The sequence below is a fragment of the Chrysoperla carnea genome, chromosome 4 (assembly GCF_905475395.1).
Source record: "Chrysoperla carnea chromosome 4, inChrCarn1.1, whole genome shotgun sequence".
Taxonomy (NCBI): Eukaryota; Metazoa; Arthropoda; class Insecta; order Neuroptera; family Chrysopidae; genus Chrysoperla; species Chrysoperla carnea.
In genome coordinates this window covers 8,678,664-8,697,583 of record NC_058340.1, presented here as the reverse complement: position 1 = coordinate 8,697,583, position 18,920 = coordinate 8,678,664, and the positions used below count along the sequence as shown (strand labels likewise).

At 28.6% G+C, this 18,920-nt stretch overlaps 1 protein-coding gene across 1 annotated transcript; it reads left to right on the top strand.

Annotated features, from left to right (window-relative positions):
* Window positions 1-2,030: 2,030 nt before the first annotated feature.
* On the top strand, window positions 2,031-9,346 carry LOC123297557 (glucose dehydrogenase [FAD, quinone]-like). Its single transcript, XM_044879265.1, has 2 exons — window positions 2,031-3,685; window positions 8,743-9,346. The coding sequence occupies exons 1-2, from the start codon at window positions 2,153-2,155 to the stop codon at window positions 9,094-9,096; spliced, it is 1,887 nt and encodes a 628-aa protein (XP_044735200.1). The 5' UTR covers window positions 2,031-2,152; the 3' UTR covers window positions 9,097-9,346.
* The last annotated feature ends 9,574 nt before the right edge of the window (window positions 9,347-18,920 follow it).

The window sequence follows — 18,920 nt, the reverse complement described above, 5'->3', positions numbered from 1 at the left end:
CGAACTATTTTGTAGTACAGTTTCATTCAAATTCATTCGGTAGTTTTTGCGTGAAAGCGTAACAAACAAACAAATAAACATTCTTACATTCACATTTATAACATATAGGGATGTGTTGGTTTGATTACACGTAGGTCGAAAACTATTCGTTACCTACCTCGCAACAAATCGGAAAATCGGAAAAATTAGCTCTTTCCTTCTACACATGCTAGAGAGATGCGATTTTTTACATTTGATGGGAAATTTTTTGGTGACATTACAATTAATGTATTGCAAAGCAAAAGCAAGAAAGAAACAACCCGGCTTAAGTCGTTCGCCCGTTCCGTTCACACCCCACCACAGAGATATGAATTCATCACTAGGGTACACCCTGTAATCTGTATAAGACTAAAAATTAATTAAATAGTCTACATTTTTAATCTAATTTTAAATAACCTTTTGAATTGAATTGTCGGTCTATGTATTACTATAATAGTATGACAATAATAATTATATCACATGAATAAAGCAGAGTGGTATTGAATTACTTAAATGGATATTAGATAATTCACCCTTCTTCTAGAGAAAATTCTACATCTATAGACATAATGAAAAAATTCAGTTAAATCAAAGAAATTGTATTTAAATCAACAGTGCAGACCTGTATTGTTCGTTACAGAGTTATTCACAAAAAGAGGATACTTACGGAAGCCTGAATGGCTCACTATCAATTTATGAGAAAGTGGCGCTACACTAGCTTATTTTTTAAATGTGTGCTACTCACAAGCATAAAATCAACTTTTAAAAAAGTCACTAGTTCACTTTCAACAAGTGCACTTGTGACTTGTGGTATTATGGAAACGAACCTTTTTTGAAGATGGCTTCGTTTCAGCCTTTTTCGAATAAACATCTGTATGATAGTAAATCAAAACTAAAACTGAAGGTCATTGAGGCTCAAAGTTAGTTAAGTGCGGAATTTGTCGGTAAAATAAGAATAAATAAGTATAAATAAACAAAAAGATGATATCTCAGTTGTCAGTTACAGGAGTTAATGTATATAAAATTCACTCGCTGTCTTAGTTTACTATGACGATAAATTCGAAAGAACGAATCCTAGATACAGAGATTTGCTTCGTTCCACTAACCAGGTCCCACTTAACCAAATTCCACTGTACATATATGATAAAATTCTATTATATATTTTTATACCATGCATAAATGTAATATGCAAGGTATACTAAGTTTAGTCCCAAGTTTGTAACGCTTAAAATATTGATACTATGAACAAAATTTTGGTATAGGTGTTTATAAAATCACCTAATTAGTCCATTTTCGGCTGTTTGTCCGCCTATCCGCCTGTCTGTCAACACGATAACTCAAAAACGAAAAAAGATATCAAGCTGAAACAGCGTACTCAGGACGTAAAAAGGGAGGTCGAGTTCGTAAATGAGCAACATAGGTCAATTGAGTCTTGGGTGCGTAGGACCCATCTTGTAAACCTTTTGAGATAGAACAAAAGTTTAAATGTAAAAAATGTTCTTATAAAAAAATAACTTTTGTTTGAAACATTTTTTTGTAAACATTACTGTTTACCCTTTAGGGCGCAAAATAGGCGTTAACTGTATAGTATGTATTATATGGGGATATCAGCTATGTATGTGTGACATGTATGTATTTGTAATGTGATAGAGTAATCAACACTTTCTTTACATGCTATTTCAACAATTAACTCTGTCAATTGTTTGTTTTCACTTGTTATAAATATATTATACACGCATTTTAAATCAACAATATAGCCATATACACATGGTCATCAAAAAAATGGTGGTGGAATTATAGTAAATTTTATTTTTATTAATGATAGATTCAAGATTAAGAGTATTTAAAACTTGATGAGGACACATTATTATTTGTACATTCAAACCAGAGTAGACATTATCTGGTATTTGTGACTCTGTCAAGTTTAGTTCTAAAAAAAAATTATGTGATTTTATTTCTCATTATAATAAATTCGTTAAATATTTAATACATTACCAGTGTTGAATTTTTTAATATTCAAAATGCGTAAAATTAAATAAGTACTCCATCAATGTATATCCTCTCTGAAAAAGTGTTCATCATTTCCTGAACAATTGTGCTCAAAGACAAATCAGTCATTCATCTATCATCAATCATGTATTCAAAACTAGTGTTATTATTATTTCTAGTCAATAATATAAATAGTGAAATAATATTTCGTAATCCACCATTAAGTATTGTAGACGATTTATTAAGTTCATTTCAACCCCCATTACCAGAAAATGAGGGATTTGTCACCGATACAGTGCATTTTCTAAGTGAATATGATTTTATTGTAATTGGTGCAGGATCCGGTGGATCAGTTGTAGCAAATCGTTTAACCGAGATTCCTGAATGGAATGTATTATTACTTGAAGCTGGTAAAGATGAAATATTTTTTACCGATGTACCATTAACTAGTTCATTAATGCAAGTAACAGCATTTAATTGGGGTTTTAAAGCAATCCCGGGAAATAATTATTGTTTGGGTTTAAGTGATGGCGTATGTAATTGGCCTCGTGGTAAAGCTTTAGGGGGTACAAGTGTTATAAATTTTATGTTGTATACTCGCGGTAATAAGCATGATTTTAATTATTGGGAACAATTAGGGAATCCTGGATGGAATTACGATAGTTTACTCCCTTATTTTAAAAAGTTTGAAGATGTAAAAATTCCTAGTTTAAAATCATCACCATATCATTCGACAGGTGGTTATCTTACAATAACAGAACCACCTTTTCGGACACCATTAGCGCATGCATTTTTGGATGCTGGACGTGAACTTGGGTACAATATTAGTAACCCCAACGGAGCAAGACAACTTGGATTTTCTATTGTTCAAGCAACTGAACGCCGTGGAAGACGATGTAGTGCATCAAAAGCATTTTTACGACCTATTCGACATAGACGTAACTTACATATAGCAAAAGAAGCTCGAGTTACACGTATTTTAATTAATCCAGAAACAAAACAAGCTTTCGGTGTAGAATTTATAAAAAATAATAAACGTTATTATATAAGAGCATCGAAGGAAGTGGTTTTATCCGCTGGAACGCTAAGTTCGCCACAACTTTTAATGTTATCAGGTATTGGACCCAGAGAACATTTAGAAGAACTTGATATACCAGTTATCCAAGATTTAAAAGTTGGATACAATTTACAAGATCACGTTTCATTATCTGGTCTGGCATTTGTGGTCAATGAAACAATAAGTATTCGTGAAGAACGCGTTCAAAATCCAATTGATATTTTTAATTATATACGAAATGGTCGAGGTCCATATACTGTACCGGGTGGTGCAGAAGCAATTGCTTTTATTAAAACCAAGTATAGTTCAACGTTAGGTGATGATTTAACATATTTAGATGATTATCCAGATATGGAATTAGTATTGGGAAATGGTGCACTTAGTGGTGATACCTCTGGGTCACTCAGACGACTTATTGGAGTTCCTGATGAATTTTATCAAAAAGTCTATCATACGATTAAAAACAAGGATGCATTTAGTATTGTACCGATTATATTAAGACCATTTAGTCGAGGACGAGTTACGCTGAAAAGTAAGAATCCATTCCATTGGCCTATATTTGATGCAAATTATTTAAGTGATGAACGAGATGTACGTGTTTTAGTGGAAGGAATAAAAATTGTGAGTATAAAAAATATAATAAATTTAAGTAAATGCCCTTCAATCTCAAATTAACCTTTACCTTTAACACACATATCTTTAATGTACTTGAATGTATATAGAGTTAGAATACATAAAAGGTTCAGTAGCTTATTAGTCTTTGCAACAAGTTCAAATTGATGAGTGAAATTTACAAAATTTTAAAAAACTCCGACAAATTTTTCAGGAACGAAACCTGAAATTTGCAGTTGAAACATAGCTAAGAACACTCTCCAATAAATTACCTTTCAAACGAAATAAAAAAAATCAAAATCGGCTCATTCGTTTAGGCGCTACGATGCCACAGACAGACACACACCCATAGTAGTTCAACTTACAACAGCCCTTTTTCTGGTTCAAGGGTTAAAAATAAGTGTGTTAGGTCGTTGGATTCGGAATGATGTCTAGAAGAATGTGCTAGAATCATTTTTCAGCAAATATAAAATTTGCAAAAGTTATAAGCAATTAAAGATGAAAAAAACAGGGTATTTCGTTCTTCGCTAATATTTCCAAAAATATTAATATTTAAGAAGTTTTAAAAAAAGATTCTTAAAGAGGAGAAGACTTAAGTACCTCGCACTAAATAATTTTTTAATATAAGTGTTAAATATTAATTTAAAAATTTGAATAAACTATGATGTATTCTGAACACTAAAGAATTTATTATCGTTAGAAATTTATCTTAAAGTTAATTTTTTTAACAAGTTAGACTGTAGTTTATTCAGAAAATTTTCTGGAATTTTCTTTTTCAATGTAAACTAAACAAAAATGTTTTTATAGTTGGCCTAAAATTTGTTGGCTTGGTGGGCCCTTAATCTTATATATATATACTTATCGAGATCACGTCAAAAGAGTTTAAAAAATGTTAATTCTTTGTTTATAATTTTTGACGTAACTTTGTTAAATATAAATAAGAACGGCACCAAGGAGCCAAAATTTTTTACGCCAATTAATTAAACATTTTTTTTCCAGTTAACAGTAAAAACGAAAATTCCAGAAAATTTTCTGAATAAACAATTTCCTAACTTGTTGAAAAATTAACTTTTAAACATTTAAACTTTTTTTCTATCTCTAACGGTTTACAAGATGCGTCCTACGGACCCAAGACCCAATTGACCTATGATGCTTATTTACGAACTTGACCTCACTTTTTACGTCCTGAGTACGCTGTAAAAATTTCAGCTCGATATCTTTTTTCGTTTTTAAGTTATCGTGTCCACAGACGGACGGACGGACAACCGGAAATGGACTAATTAGGTGATTTTATGAACACCTATGACAAAATTTTTTTCCTAGCGTCATTATTTTTAAGCGTTACAAACTTGGGACTAAACTTAATATACTATGTATATTTCATATATACATGGTATAATAACAAATTAATTAATAATTACAAGTATTCAAAAATAACAAAAAGAGATAATAATATAGAGTAAACTATTTGATTTTTGGTACAAAATCCTAATCTTAAATTTTAATTTCTAAATTAAATTATAAAAAATTCAAATCAAAAATTATGCAATTGATAAATTTAAATAGTCAAGATCAATACACAATGCACATTGAAATGGTAGTGAAAGCAATATTGAAATAATGAAGGTCACACACGCAGTCTAATTAACATAATTTATATACCTTCAAATTAGATAAAACAGGTATTATTCAATTTGATTTTGAATTTTTTAATCATATTCAAGGTAATCAATTTTTAATTTTTTTTCTTGTTGTCATCTCATAAAAATGTTGTCGAAAATTATTAACAACAAGACGTTAGGTATAATAATTTTAAAAAAAAAGAAGTATTATTTTCACGAAAAACCTGTTGAAATATTAATAAAATAAATCTAAAAATCACTCATATCGGAATAAAATTGAATGAAATTACTGTTGATTAAAAATGATTTCTTAAGATTTAAGCTTTTATTCTCATTTGCAATAAAAAACTCTAGAAAGAAAAAAGTAAATTCTAAAATGAAAAATTTGCGTAATTTATATTTTCTCCGAAGCATAAAAATTAGATAACCAAAAACCCTGCAATATTAGACAGGGAAATGGCTCTATGGTGAAACTTTATCAAATCACTCCCAAAATGTTCTTCAGATCGTTCTGATCAAAAACTCTCACGGCCACAAAGCTTTTCAACGAGTACTTTTCCAGTTACGGGCGATCATAGCTTCACATACATTATATTTATAGTAACTACTTATATGACTAGGAAAATGGCTTTCTGTGAATCTTTTTCAAACCACCGGTCGTTATAAAAATATTTATAACGACTTCTGTAACAAAATTTTATTGTATATCCTGAAGGAAATGTATTCTAGCAAAATGCATAATACAGACCACAGAAATACTCATCTTAATTTGAATAAAAAAATAAAAGATAGAGAAGTTAATCATTTGTTTCCCTATACACATTTTGTGGAAAGGAAGGAAACCCAAAGGCCTTATTTGCAATAGGTAAACAAACTTTTTTCTTGTAATATATGCGCATATTTCACTTCGAAAAAAAAAAACATTTTATATAAAACTCAAATATCACATTTGCGCAAAGTTAGCCCAAGTTCTCTCCAAAAAATTCCATTGTGAGAAACATCAAATAAATTTTCAATATGTTGAATATAATCCATATAGGATGTATCCTCCTGGAAAGGGCTTAAAAGCTAATTAACTAGTCATGGCTCTTGATCCACATGACTTTAGAAAAGGGTATTGGAATTTGGAAAGGCAATACTGGCGAATATTATATGTAAGCATAGACAATTTTATTGCTGTGAGAAAAATGTTTAAAAGCTATAAAAACATAAATGTATTGAAAACTAAATATTTGCACTTTTTTTTGTAAATATTTTAAACATATAGGTGCTTAATTAGTAAAGTAATCACTATTAGTGGTTCAGCTAATTGAATAATTAAATGAAATATTTGTTAACTTTAAGGAATTGAATTTTGTTAACGAATTTTTTCAAGGTCTCTTTAATTCATGACAACTCTTTTACATTTCCTATGTCTCTTTAAAACAAAATAATTAAGCAATTAAAAATATATTTATTGAACTAAATTAGTTCCTTCCTAGTTGATTATCTATTTTGCAATTACAAAAACTAACACATGCTAACTTGTAATCGAATATAAAAGAAACAAAAAAACCAGATGTGTCGTGGGACACACGGTAGGAACTATGTTTCTTTCGTTCATTATAAATGTAGCGCTTTATTTTTTTATTTACAAGATATTTTTCTGAATATTTAAGGTATTAATTTTGCTCTTTCTGCTCATCCTGTGATTGAATTCATATTGTGTTGCACTCATCCTTTGATTGAATTCATCTTGTGATGGCATCCAGCCTCTAATCTACAGATTTTCCATACTCTTAATTTTGTCTGGCTAGCACGGGCCTACGGTTGAACGTACTAAATAAACACTCATAAAAAATTCATTTCACATACTTTAAGTGGCTTATTATATTAATTAAATAAATAATGATTATTTAACTAAAGTCTATTAATAATTATAAATTATAATTCATTATAGTTATGAAAAATCATTGTCATTATCAAGGGCGTTGGAGATTATTTTCATTATAAATGAAAAACTAGAAGTAAAAAATCATTTGTCTCCATAATCATCTTCGCTCTGCAGAAAGTTTACAAAGGATTTTTTTTTATAAAAGAGAATATAAAATTCACAAATATAAGAAAAACAAGTGAAAATAAACAATTAACTTAGTTAATTGTTGAAATGCCCTAAATAGAATGTAGGATAATAAGGCGGGCATTTTTTTTTTTTAAATTTTCTCGGAATATTTTTCTTCTTCATTTTTTTGGAATTTAAGTGCTTTTAAACGAATTTGAAAAAAATAAAACCAAAATTGACCCCTTTAAACTCAATAAAAATAAAATTTGAAATATAGAAGTGCCGAATAAATATAATTTTATTCGGCACTCGATAAAACAAAGTATATGTGTTGAATTCGATATCATGAAAGTTGCGATTTTTTGCAATTTATTGTTTTACCTCTCTTAAACTACCGTTTGCACAGCTAAAAGGAAGTTCATCACGTATATGTGATTGTAGTAGAATAAAATTTTTCCTTCACCCAAAAAGCACTTAAGATGATGCGTATGTAATATTTAATAATTTAATAATGGGTACTTAAATTATATTTAAATAATATACATATTTTAATTTAATAGTTTAAATCATTTTTCTAATTTCAATGAAAAATATTAACTTGTTTGTTTGGAAAAAATTAGCTTGTGTATATTTTATGTAAACCAAGTATATAAGTTTTGTATGGAGACCTTGTGTTAATTAAACAACTTTTTGGGTATTGCACAACAACTCTTATAATACAAAACAAAATTTGAATATACCCACCTTTAAATAAATAAATTAATTCGTTTTTTTTTTAACTGTCCCATTTATTGTAAGTCATGGTCTTTCGTATGATTTTTCTTATTTCAATGTTATTTCTTCACAAAAAAAATAATCAAAATTAGTGCATCCTCCCCTCTTGACCAGGCTACGTGGTTTATGGACGCTCCCAAAGATATTTACGATAACAACATTAAATTTGACAATATTTTTTACAACTATACATTCCACTTAGGTACTTACCTTCTATTAAAATGATCAAATGAACCATTTAATTATGTTAAAACATTTACGATATAATTTAAATTAAACTAAAGGTCAATCATATTATTCCCAATAGCAAGGTAAAAAACCGAGTTCACTGAGGTAATAGTAATGACTACAAATTGACTTATTATTTTATTTTGAATGCAACTATAAGCTCATTAAACTTGAATTTTGTCAAATTAATCCACCACATCATAAAAGGCAAAGATGGTATTCAGTACGCTGTATTATGAACACAACTTTGTCAAGTTTTACTCCAGTTGATCCATAAGTATACTAATTTTTAAATTAGAAAAATAATTGTCTGATGAACACCACAAATAAAAAAACTTAACAATTTTAACATTTTTACGAAATTCTGAACTAATAATGAAATTAATTAAAAAATGTTTCAGGCCGTTCAAATTGGCGAATCGTCGAGTTTTAAAAAATATAACTCAACCCTTCATAGTACACCATTTTTGGGCTGTGAACAATATCGATTTCAATCAGATGAATATTGGGAATGTTGTGTTCGACGTATAACAATTACATTAAATCATCAAGCTGGTACATGTAAAATGGGACCATCCAATGATCCAGATGCGGTTGTCGATCCAGAATTACGTGTACATGGTATAAATGGTTTACGTGTTGTAGATGCATCAATAATGCCATCATTGGTTGCTGGCCATCCAACAGCTGCAATTTATATGATTGGTGAAAAAGCTTCTGATATGATTAAAAATACTTGGTTAAACAGAATATAAAAAAAATTTTAACATTTCATTATTTTTGATTCAATTTGAATATTTCTAAGGTGGTATTGATTTCTATAATGATAAATGTAAGATATGAAGTTTTAGAACATGAAGGAGGGATCTGATCCAAAGCTGATCCAAAATGATATCCGCAAAAATGGGCACAAAATTTTTCATCAGAATGATAAGAACTGAAGCCATAGGCAAATAATCAATACATAGTATAAAACAATGTCGCTTCTGCCTGTCTGTCTGTCCCCAATCCCTATGTATGCTTAGATCTTTAAAACTACGTAACGGATTTTTATGCAGTTTCTAATAGATAGAGTAATTCAAGAGGAAGGTTTTTATGTATAAGTAATATAGCTGATTAAGAGGTTGAAATAGGAGTTGAAAGAGATATGTTTCAAAAGCTTAAAAAGCTGTGTATCGAATATTGACAAGATATAAAACCAACTTCAAGGATTGTTTTTATTTATTTTTAACCTCCGGGGGCTGGAAAGATGGAGCGAGAAAGTAGGGATGAATAATCGAATATTTCAAATATACCCAAGTGGGGTATCAAATAAAAGAGCATGACATGTACATTACAAAACTTAAACTCCTACGCAAAAAGATATGGGGGAGGGGTGACAGTTGGGATTTTTATTTAAGATATAATAGAATCTCTTAAAACGGTAATTCTATCCTACTACTATGAATTGGATGCACATTAACTTCGAAAACAATAATTTTACGATCGTTTATTTTTTTTATTCGCGAGTTGAATCTGATTAGCAAATGTGATAAGTGGCGTCCAAATGATTAAATATTTCAGGGCGAAACAAACAAAACTCTTTATGGATTAGAATCCAGTTTAAAATACGTTTCTGATCGAAGGTAAAATGGCCAACAGTTAATATGAGTTGTGATCAGATTATCATAATCAGAGATTCGACCCATTTTTCGAGATAGATACCGGTCGATTAAAATAAAACGTTATCGGTAAAATAATTATTAATAATTTTTTTGAACAAAATTGTTTCATCGTAAATCGAAACAACATTAGATATTATTTGAACGCCTTTAATTTTATACATATTGTGCTCGGAATTTAATTCTGCACAATGTTAATTCACAACTAAAATGTTAGATTGACAGTTAATATGAGTTGTGATCAGATTATTATAATCAGAGATTCGACCCATTTTTCGACATAGATACCGCCTGATTAAAATAAATAGTTATGGGTAATATAATTATTAATAATTTTTGTAAACAACATTGTTTCATCGTAAATCGAAACAACATTAGATATTATTTGAACGCCCTTTAATTTTATATATTTTATGCTCGGAATTTAATTATCATCAATGTTAATTCACAAGTAAAATATTAGAAAAACAACTAGCTCTTTTTAGAAATTATCACCACTTTAGAAATATACACTACTTTGTCCGCATTAGTCACGAAGTTTAGATAATTATAACGATCTATCTAACCTTCGTGGCATTAGTACCTACTTAAACAGATGCCAAATAAATAAATAATTCATATATTGTAAATAATCTACTATGTGATAAATATATTTTTATATTAGATTTTATTTGTATTTTGTTTTCCAAATTTGTACCTTTAAGAAGAGCGGTCTGCCGCTTAGTGCCAAGTTTGTAACGCTTAAAAATAAGGATGCTAGGAAAAAAATTTTGTCATTTTTGTCTCTGATTTTGATAAAACTCTGTTTATAAGATAATTTTGACCCAAAAAATTCAAAAATGGTATTAATATAACGTTTAGGCAACTAGTTTCGGAGATATCGAGCCAAAATATGGGATAATGGGTGATATTTCAAAAACCATGCTTCCAATCATCAAATGAATACGATTTTTGAATTTTTTGGGTCAAAATTACCTTATATACTAAGTTTTATCCAAATCAGAAACCATAAATTTTTTTCGATTTTTTGGAATTTTTTTAAGGGGTACCCCTTTACAAAAATCGAAAAAATCGAAAAAAAAATGTTGGCTCCGATTTCGATAAAACTCTGTTTATAAGGTAATTTTGACCCATAATTTACAAAAATCGTATTTATATAACGATCAGGAAACTAGTTTCGGAGATATCGAGCCAAAATATGGGATAATGGGTGATATTTCAAAAACCATGCTTCCAATCATCAAATGAATACGATTTTTGAATTTTTTGGGTCAAAATTACCTTATATACTAAGTTTTATCCAAATCAGAAACCATAAATTTTTTTCGATTTTTTGGAATTTTTTTAAGGGGTACCCCTTTACAAAAATCGAAAAAATCGAAAAAAAAATGTTGGCTCCGATTTCGATAAAACTCTGTTTATAAGGTAATTTTGACCCATAATTTACAAAAATCGTATTTATATAACGATCAGGAAACTAGTTTCGGAGATAACGAGCCAAAATATGAGATAATGGGTGATATTTCAAAAACTATGCTTCCAATCATCAAATGAATACGATTTTTGAATTTTTTGGGTCAAAATTACCTTATATACTACGTTTCATTCAAATCAGAACCAATAAATTTTTTTCGATTTTTTGGAATTTTTTTTAAGCGAAGCATAACGTAAACCATTTGAAAATCGAGTTCTGATGTTTTTCATGTAAATAATAAAATTTATTCATTTTTGAAATAGTAGGTAATAGCTTGAAAATATTATACGTAATTCAAAAGAATTAATATTTATTAGGTCTTTTGTGTTATTTATGATCAAGGATAATTATCAAATCAAGGATTGTTTATTTATTTTATGAATTATTCGTATAAAAAAAGAATTATAAATATTTAATTACTCTGTTAAAATTTTGTAAAATACTTTTAATTTTTCGTAAAATGAGTTTTTTCCGAATGGTAATCAAAACATGTTTCATGTTGAAAAATCTATTTTCCTAAAAAGCGAAGAAAGTGGAAAAAATTAAAGTATATCGAAAAGATCTATCGAAAAAATGGGTAAGTGATAAAATAATAATAATCTTAGTGATTTACCAGATTAGTGAAGTCAAATTTGAGATTGGAAAATGCGAAAAATATAAAATTTTTACCTAAAATTACAGTCTATTACCCTTAATTATAGAGAGCTTATAATAAAAATAAAAACTAGTCAAGTGCGAGTGGAAGTCGCTTGGAGAGGGTTGTTTTGCCTTAAATTATCTCATAACTTGAATGAGATCCTTTATTCTGTAAATTTCCCAAAATTGTAAAATCAGTAGTTTTGGTGATAAAGAGACTAAATTGTTTTAAGACTTATTTCAGTTGAAATTTCCGCTTAGGTTTTGTTAACTTTGAATTAAGATCTGTATTTTTTTTTTCAAAATTTTTGACGCAATAATTTCCGAGATAGGAAAGAGGAATGGTCAATCTGATATTTCTTCAAAATTTTCCAAACCATCTAGTCATGATCGGTGCTTATTTAGGATTGCTTATTCCCATGTACATTTTGAATTATTGAAACATTCAATCTGTTTATTATTATTTGACGACTGTCTCACTCGATTGGAGGGCAACTACAGAGCGTTTATGAAAATACTGCACCAACTTTGAAAATATTAAATACAACTCCAAACTCTTCCAAAATTACTAATTTATCTTAACTTAAATCCAAAGTCACTTTCGTATATATAACGTAAGCTAGAATTAGGATTTTTCATTTTTAATATAATTAATCGTTAAATGTGTATACAATTGATTGACCTGATGTGCAATTGGCAACTAGTCCTATTTAAACCAAGATTTTTGTTGTCAAAGTTGGATGTTTAAAGTAGTTATCAAAGTTTTGGTATAACATCCACGTTTTTTATCCAAGTCTATTTTATTATTATTTTCAATTTTTCACAAAAGGTGAGAAACTCTGTCTATGTATAAGTCATTAAAATATTTTATGACTTGACCAATAAAGATAAATTATTTTATCTCTGAAAATGCAATGAAATATTGAAATGCATATAAATCAAATAAGCTTTGATTCTATGAATTTTAATACCATTTTATTTATGCATAATATAAAATTTTTGTGTGTATTTTCTGCATAATAAAATTGTTAATCTAGTACCGTTTTATTACCCTATTCATATACATGACATAGATTATAAAGAAAAAAATATCTTGTCCTAGATGACATCAGCAAGTTTTTGACAATCAAAAGGAAATTGTCATCATTGGCCTAAATAAATGCATGTATAAAATACAAGTTAAGGATAACAATTGATTTTAGTCAATAATATTTATACCCTGTGTAATTTTATTGTTAGTTAATACTCTAATTTAACAAGTTTTACAAAATTTAAAAAACTCCCGAGAAATTTTTCACGTACGGAATGCTACAGTCGCACTTCAAACGTACCTAAGAACACTCTCCATTAAAGTACCTTTTCCATGGAGCTTTTTCCAAGCTAAACCGATTTTGAAGATCATCCCCTATTTTTTTGTTGTCCCGGGTACGGGACCTTAAACTCGCACTTGAAACATAAAAGATCCAAATTGGTTCATCCAGTTAGGCACTACGATGCCACAGACAGATAAACACATATGGCGGTCAAACTTATAACACCCCATTTTTGGTTCGGGGGTTAAAAATGCTTTTACTTTAATATTTGTTTAAACAACTAGTATAGAAAGTTGGGTTTTTCTGATGAGAAACAAATGTAAAAGATATATTTTGTGCGTTGAAATGCGGTCGCCAGTAATTATCAACACACGAGCCAATAGGTGGATGTAGTAGCGGACAGAAGTACTAGTTTCAACGATAATTTTCACATATTTAAATATAAGAAACTTAAGTAAACTTAAAAATCCTTAACAATGTATTACTATCACCTAACATTCAACAACAAATTTGTAATAAATCCATTTGAGAGCCGAGTTTTTGGATCGGCACTAGCATTTAATTGATTAGATTTGTTCAAAAATCGATTTGTATTTTAATTAAAGAGGTTGTTTCATATTTTAATTAAAGAGGTTGTATTATTGTTTTAAATACAAAATTTATTTAGTTCTTCTTATTTTTTTATTGTATTATCCAGTAATAATGGACTGTTCCCACGTGGGCCAATACACTGTAAAAAATCTTGGTCAGGGCGTCATTTTTCTTTTTTAAAACTATAATAAGCGAGTAAATACTTCGACTCGCATTTGCCCAATTTTCGGGTAGATGTGCCGTGCCTATCACTTTTTTTGAGGTCTGGACCGTGCCTGGAATTATCAACACAAAATTTAATAGAATAATGGAACACCACCATCAATGATGACCTAATCTCGATTCTTTTGTCAAGTTTAGCATTTTCTACTTGGGTACCAGTACTAATTGGGCATTAATGATCGAAATTTCAAATACACAGGGTATAATAAACTTTATCGATCAAACATAATACATTTACTATGAAAATTAGATCATACGTTTTGCTCATCTTTCATTTATTAAAGTAATGCTAATAACCGTTTAACAATCTCTAAAATAAAATAATGCTAAATATTGGTGAATTTATAAAAATTTTTATTTTTTATTCTTTAATAATGGTAATAACTAGTGAGAAAACTACAGATGTTGGCCATATTATTACACAATTAAATAAGACTATTAAAGCAGGTAGGTACTTAATTAATAAAATTAAATATAATTAAATTAATTATATTTAGGTACAAGATTTTATTAATTTCAGTGTATCAATCAAAATGTAATGTGAGCATGGATTGTGGAACATTTGGTTATGTATGTCAGAATAATACATGTATTTGTGAAAAAAATTTTATAAAATCAAATATTTTTGGAATTTGTGTTGGAGGTAAATACATTTTTTATTTCTATATAAATTCTATGTTGGCACAAACTGGAAATGTGAGAACTTGAAGGGCTTCGTGGCCTTTTATAAAAAAAATATTGATGAATAAAAATAAAGTATGTAAAAAAAATATTTAAAATAAATAATCTGAAACGAAATAATTGAATTAATGTACGAAAAATATGCTAAGAAGCCTTTCCTTTTCAACAATTTTCCTGAATCATAAATGTTTTAGGTTTATCATATCGTCGTATTTACTCACAGTTACTGTAGAACGCTGTTTTTATGAGAAATAATTTTTTTATTTAAAGATGTTACAAATAAAAGAAACTGCTAACATTTTGCTAAAACCTCATGGAATTTGTTTCCTGGGTGTCAAATATTAGTAACGCCTGAGTAAGTGGTGCAAATGTTTTTTGTTAATAAACAATAAATTGTTTCAATTCGATGGAACAGTTAATGTTGACTTACAAAATTAATAAATAGGCAACTTGAAATACGTGTACGTTATACATGCATAATAGTTTTCAATTATTTGTCAAACACTTAACATTTACGACATACAAGTTGCCTAACTAATTTTTTTAAGTGAACTTTAACATTGATCGTTTCATTGAATTAAAAACTTATTGTTTATTAACAAATAGAAACATTTGCGCCACAAACTCATGCGATACTAATGATATTTCAAACCTAAGAAACACATTTTAGCAAAATGCAAACGGTTTCTTCCGTTTTCCTTTATCAGTCGATTTTTGTAACATCTTTTATTGCACTATATGTGCAGGGCATCATTGTGCTAGTCATTTTTTTACAACCCAATAGACTCAAAATTATAATTTTTTTATTTGTTTGTAGGAATAAATCAGCCATGCGTTTATGACTACCAATGTATTGACTTTGCTTATTGTAAACTTCAAAAAAATTGTGAATGTATGGAACATTTTCCTATGGTTTCAGCAGATGGTTTGAAATGTTCAAATTATGAACCCCATTCAAAAGGTAATTAAACTCAAAAATGTTAACTATCAGAATTGCTTTCCAATATTCGTAGTGATAAAAATTACGAAATTTTGTGAATGTCTTATAACGTGCTCTTAACCAATTACTGGTAGACTATAACTTAAAATCATGCTAGAAATTCACTTTCTACTTTTTACCTAGAGGTTAATTAAAGATTCTGGCTAGAAATATATTTCCTCTTCCATAAATCGATTTCCAATATCACAGTCTTCGTTTTAAAATTATCTCATTCCATGCATTAACTTACTTTTCATATAGGATCTTTTTCAACATGATTCCTGGTGGATCATTTTACCCGAAAAATTTTAGCATGGGCTTGTAGTCTATAAACCAAAATTATCAGAATCAAAAAAATCCAGATTGTTATAAATGTAGTATATACACCATTCGTACATGATAGGTAATACAAGTTGCCTATAAAAAAAATCAATCAATCAATTACTGAACATCTAGTTTCTAGAATGAAAATTTGTTTGATTACCATAAATTTGATTAGACTGGAAAAATATAATTATAAGAAAATTAAACAATTTAAAAGCTAAAATAAAATTTATTGAAAAAAATTCAAAATTCCTGACATTACGAGAAAGTTGCTAAAGATTCATAATTTCAACTAATTTTTTGATTAATATTTCAGGTTGGAATTCTTTTTATAATAATCTCGGCTATTTATCAAGTTTTATATTTATAATAATCACTATTTCATAAAGTTTATAATTAAATTAAATAATATGTAATTAATTAAAATTAAATAAAAACATTTATTTAAAAAAAATATATTTATATGTATTGATTAAAATTTGGTGGGTCATAGGGTCATTAATTTATAACAAACTATAGCAGGATAACTTGAATCGCAAGGGGATAAAATGGAGTTCTCGAATTACCAAATTTCTAGTTATTGAGATATAAAAAACCGATATCATATGGTATCACAGGAATTGGGGGAAATTGTTTTGATAAATCTGTTCACGTAGGCAAAACATCGATTTAATATAACATTGATAATAGAACAACTTTCGACTTTCAAGGTTTTCCATTACCTTTCAAGGCAAAAAATTCCTCTCATACATATAATGAATGCAAACGATACAGTAAAAGAATCTTAGCGATTTTAAGGAAAAAACAAGTGAAAACAAACAATTGACTGAGTCAATTGTTGAAATACCATGTATAGACAGTGTTGTTGACGCAATCGTTTGTTTTTTATTTACGTCATTTAAGTAAAGAAAGATAGCCACTCTTACACACAAAGTAATAAGGGTATCTTTTTTCTCACTTCCTCAGTGGATATAGTATATGCTATAAACAAACACATTCATAATATATATAACGTATAAATTTAAAATATATACAATACCTGTATACATACTACCAAAGAACATATTATGTATCTGTATTCTTTGATACTACATAATCTTCCAATCTAATTTGTGCCCTCACGAGCAAACAGTGGTGTTAACGAAAAAATGTTTCAAACAAAAGCTGTTTATTTTTTTATAAAAAACATCTTTTATACTTAAATTTTTGCTCTATCTCTAACGGTTTACAAGATGAGTCTAAGGGATCCAAGACTCAATTGGCCTATGTTTGCTACTTTACAAACTCGATCTCACATTTGTACGTTCAAAGCATGCTACAAAGATTTCAGCTTGATATCTCTTTCCGTTTTTCGAGTTATCGTGATCACAGACAGACATACGTTAAGGTGTCGATCGAAGCGTTTTAACGGTAATATGATCCGAAAAGAATTTCATAGCATTCGGTCGATTCTTTTCGAGCCAGTCGAGTTTTTTCTTTTACAGAGTGATTTAAAAATAAAGACTAAATAAAGTATTCTAGTTAATTTGCATATTAAAAATGTTAGCTTTGTCATTCCGTAGAGATGTAGTAGTATAAATATCTTTTTTTTACGAGATTTATCAAGTATAACGGCTAAATCCCAAGTTTAATCAATGTCAATGAACTATTTGGACACATGACAAATTTGGCTTTTTACAATATGCTCATTTTAAATTATATAAATATTAAAAAATTCCATGGCTGCGTAGGCGTTCAAAATCTATCTGAGTAATATAATATGTTTATGTACAATGAAACCAAGCCAAAAATAAATTGATATATTTATATTATAATAAAATTTATAAGTCGAGTAATTATTATAAAACACATTCAATTCATCATAAATTAATTAACATGTAAATTTCACATAAAAATTATTACATTGATTTGTAAATTTAAAACTCAACAATAACCATCTATCAATAATAGTACACTCGCTGTGGTACCATAAAATAATACGGTAGGTATCATTTTCACTCAAAAGATGGCACTGCAAAGTTAAATTAAATTTGACGTCATTCCAAATAGTACGGTCTTCGAACCGAAAAATGTACCATACATTTTTTATGTCAAAATGGATACATAAAATGTAAAAATATGTTTAACAGTTTTATATTCGGTAGACAGGGTGGACTGTTTTATTAGATATTAGAAAATATATTGTATGATAATTAAAATACAGTAAAAAATTTCAAACCAGAAATGTAGGATTCAAAGGAGAGCCGACATCTCATGGACACAGATTTGAAATTAGATCATCACGATCATCTAAAAGTCACCTCGAACGAACACATTACTGATAAAATATAAAAAAACACTTTTAATTAGAAAGTTTCTTCTTATAAAAAACAAATTTTTTTTCTCGTAAATCGAATAGATTCAGCAAAAATTGTCAGTTAAAATTTAGCTATACTGCAAAGTATATTTTTGGATTGAATTTTTAGTGGGAGATACGCGGTGTAGTAATAGCTTTATCTAAGAGAAATAGTGTTTATAATAAACTAACAAAATTTTGTGACGATATTATCGCTTCCGAAACTATTTGATGATCGACAAAATACTTTTCGAACAAAAATATTTTCCTTATTATAAGAAACAACTTTCTAATTTGAAGTGTTCTTCTATCTCTCGTCAGTTACGAATTCGAAATTACTCTAAGATGAGACAGAAAGTCTCG

What these genes read in the sequence shown, in the direction of transcription:
- LOC123297557 (XM_044879265.1), top strand. Translation starts at nt 2,153, where the DNA reads ATGTATTCAAAACTAGTGTTATTATTATTTCTAGTCAATAATATAAAT. An exon ending in TAGTGGAAGGAATAAAAATT is followed by an intron (nt 3,686 to 8,742) that starts GTGAGTATAAAA and finishes AAAATGTTTCAG; the next exon opens with GCCGTTCAAATTGGCGAATC.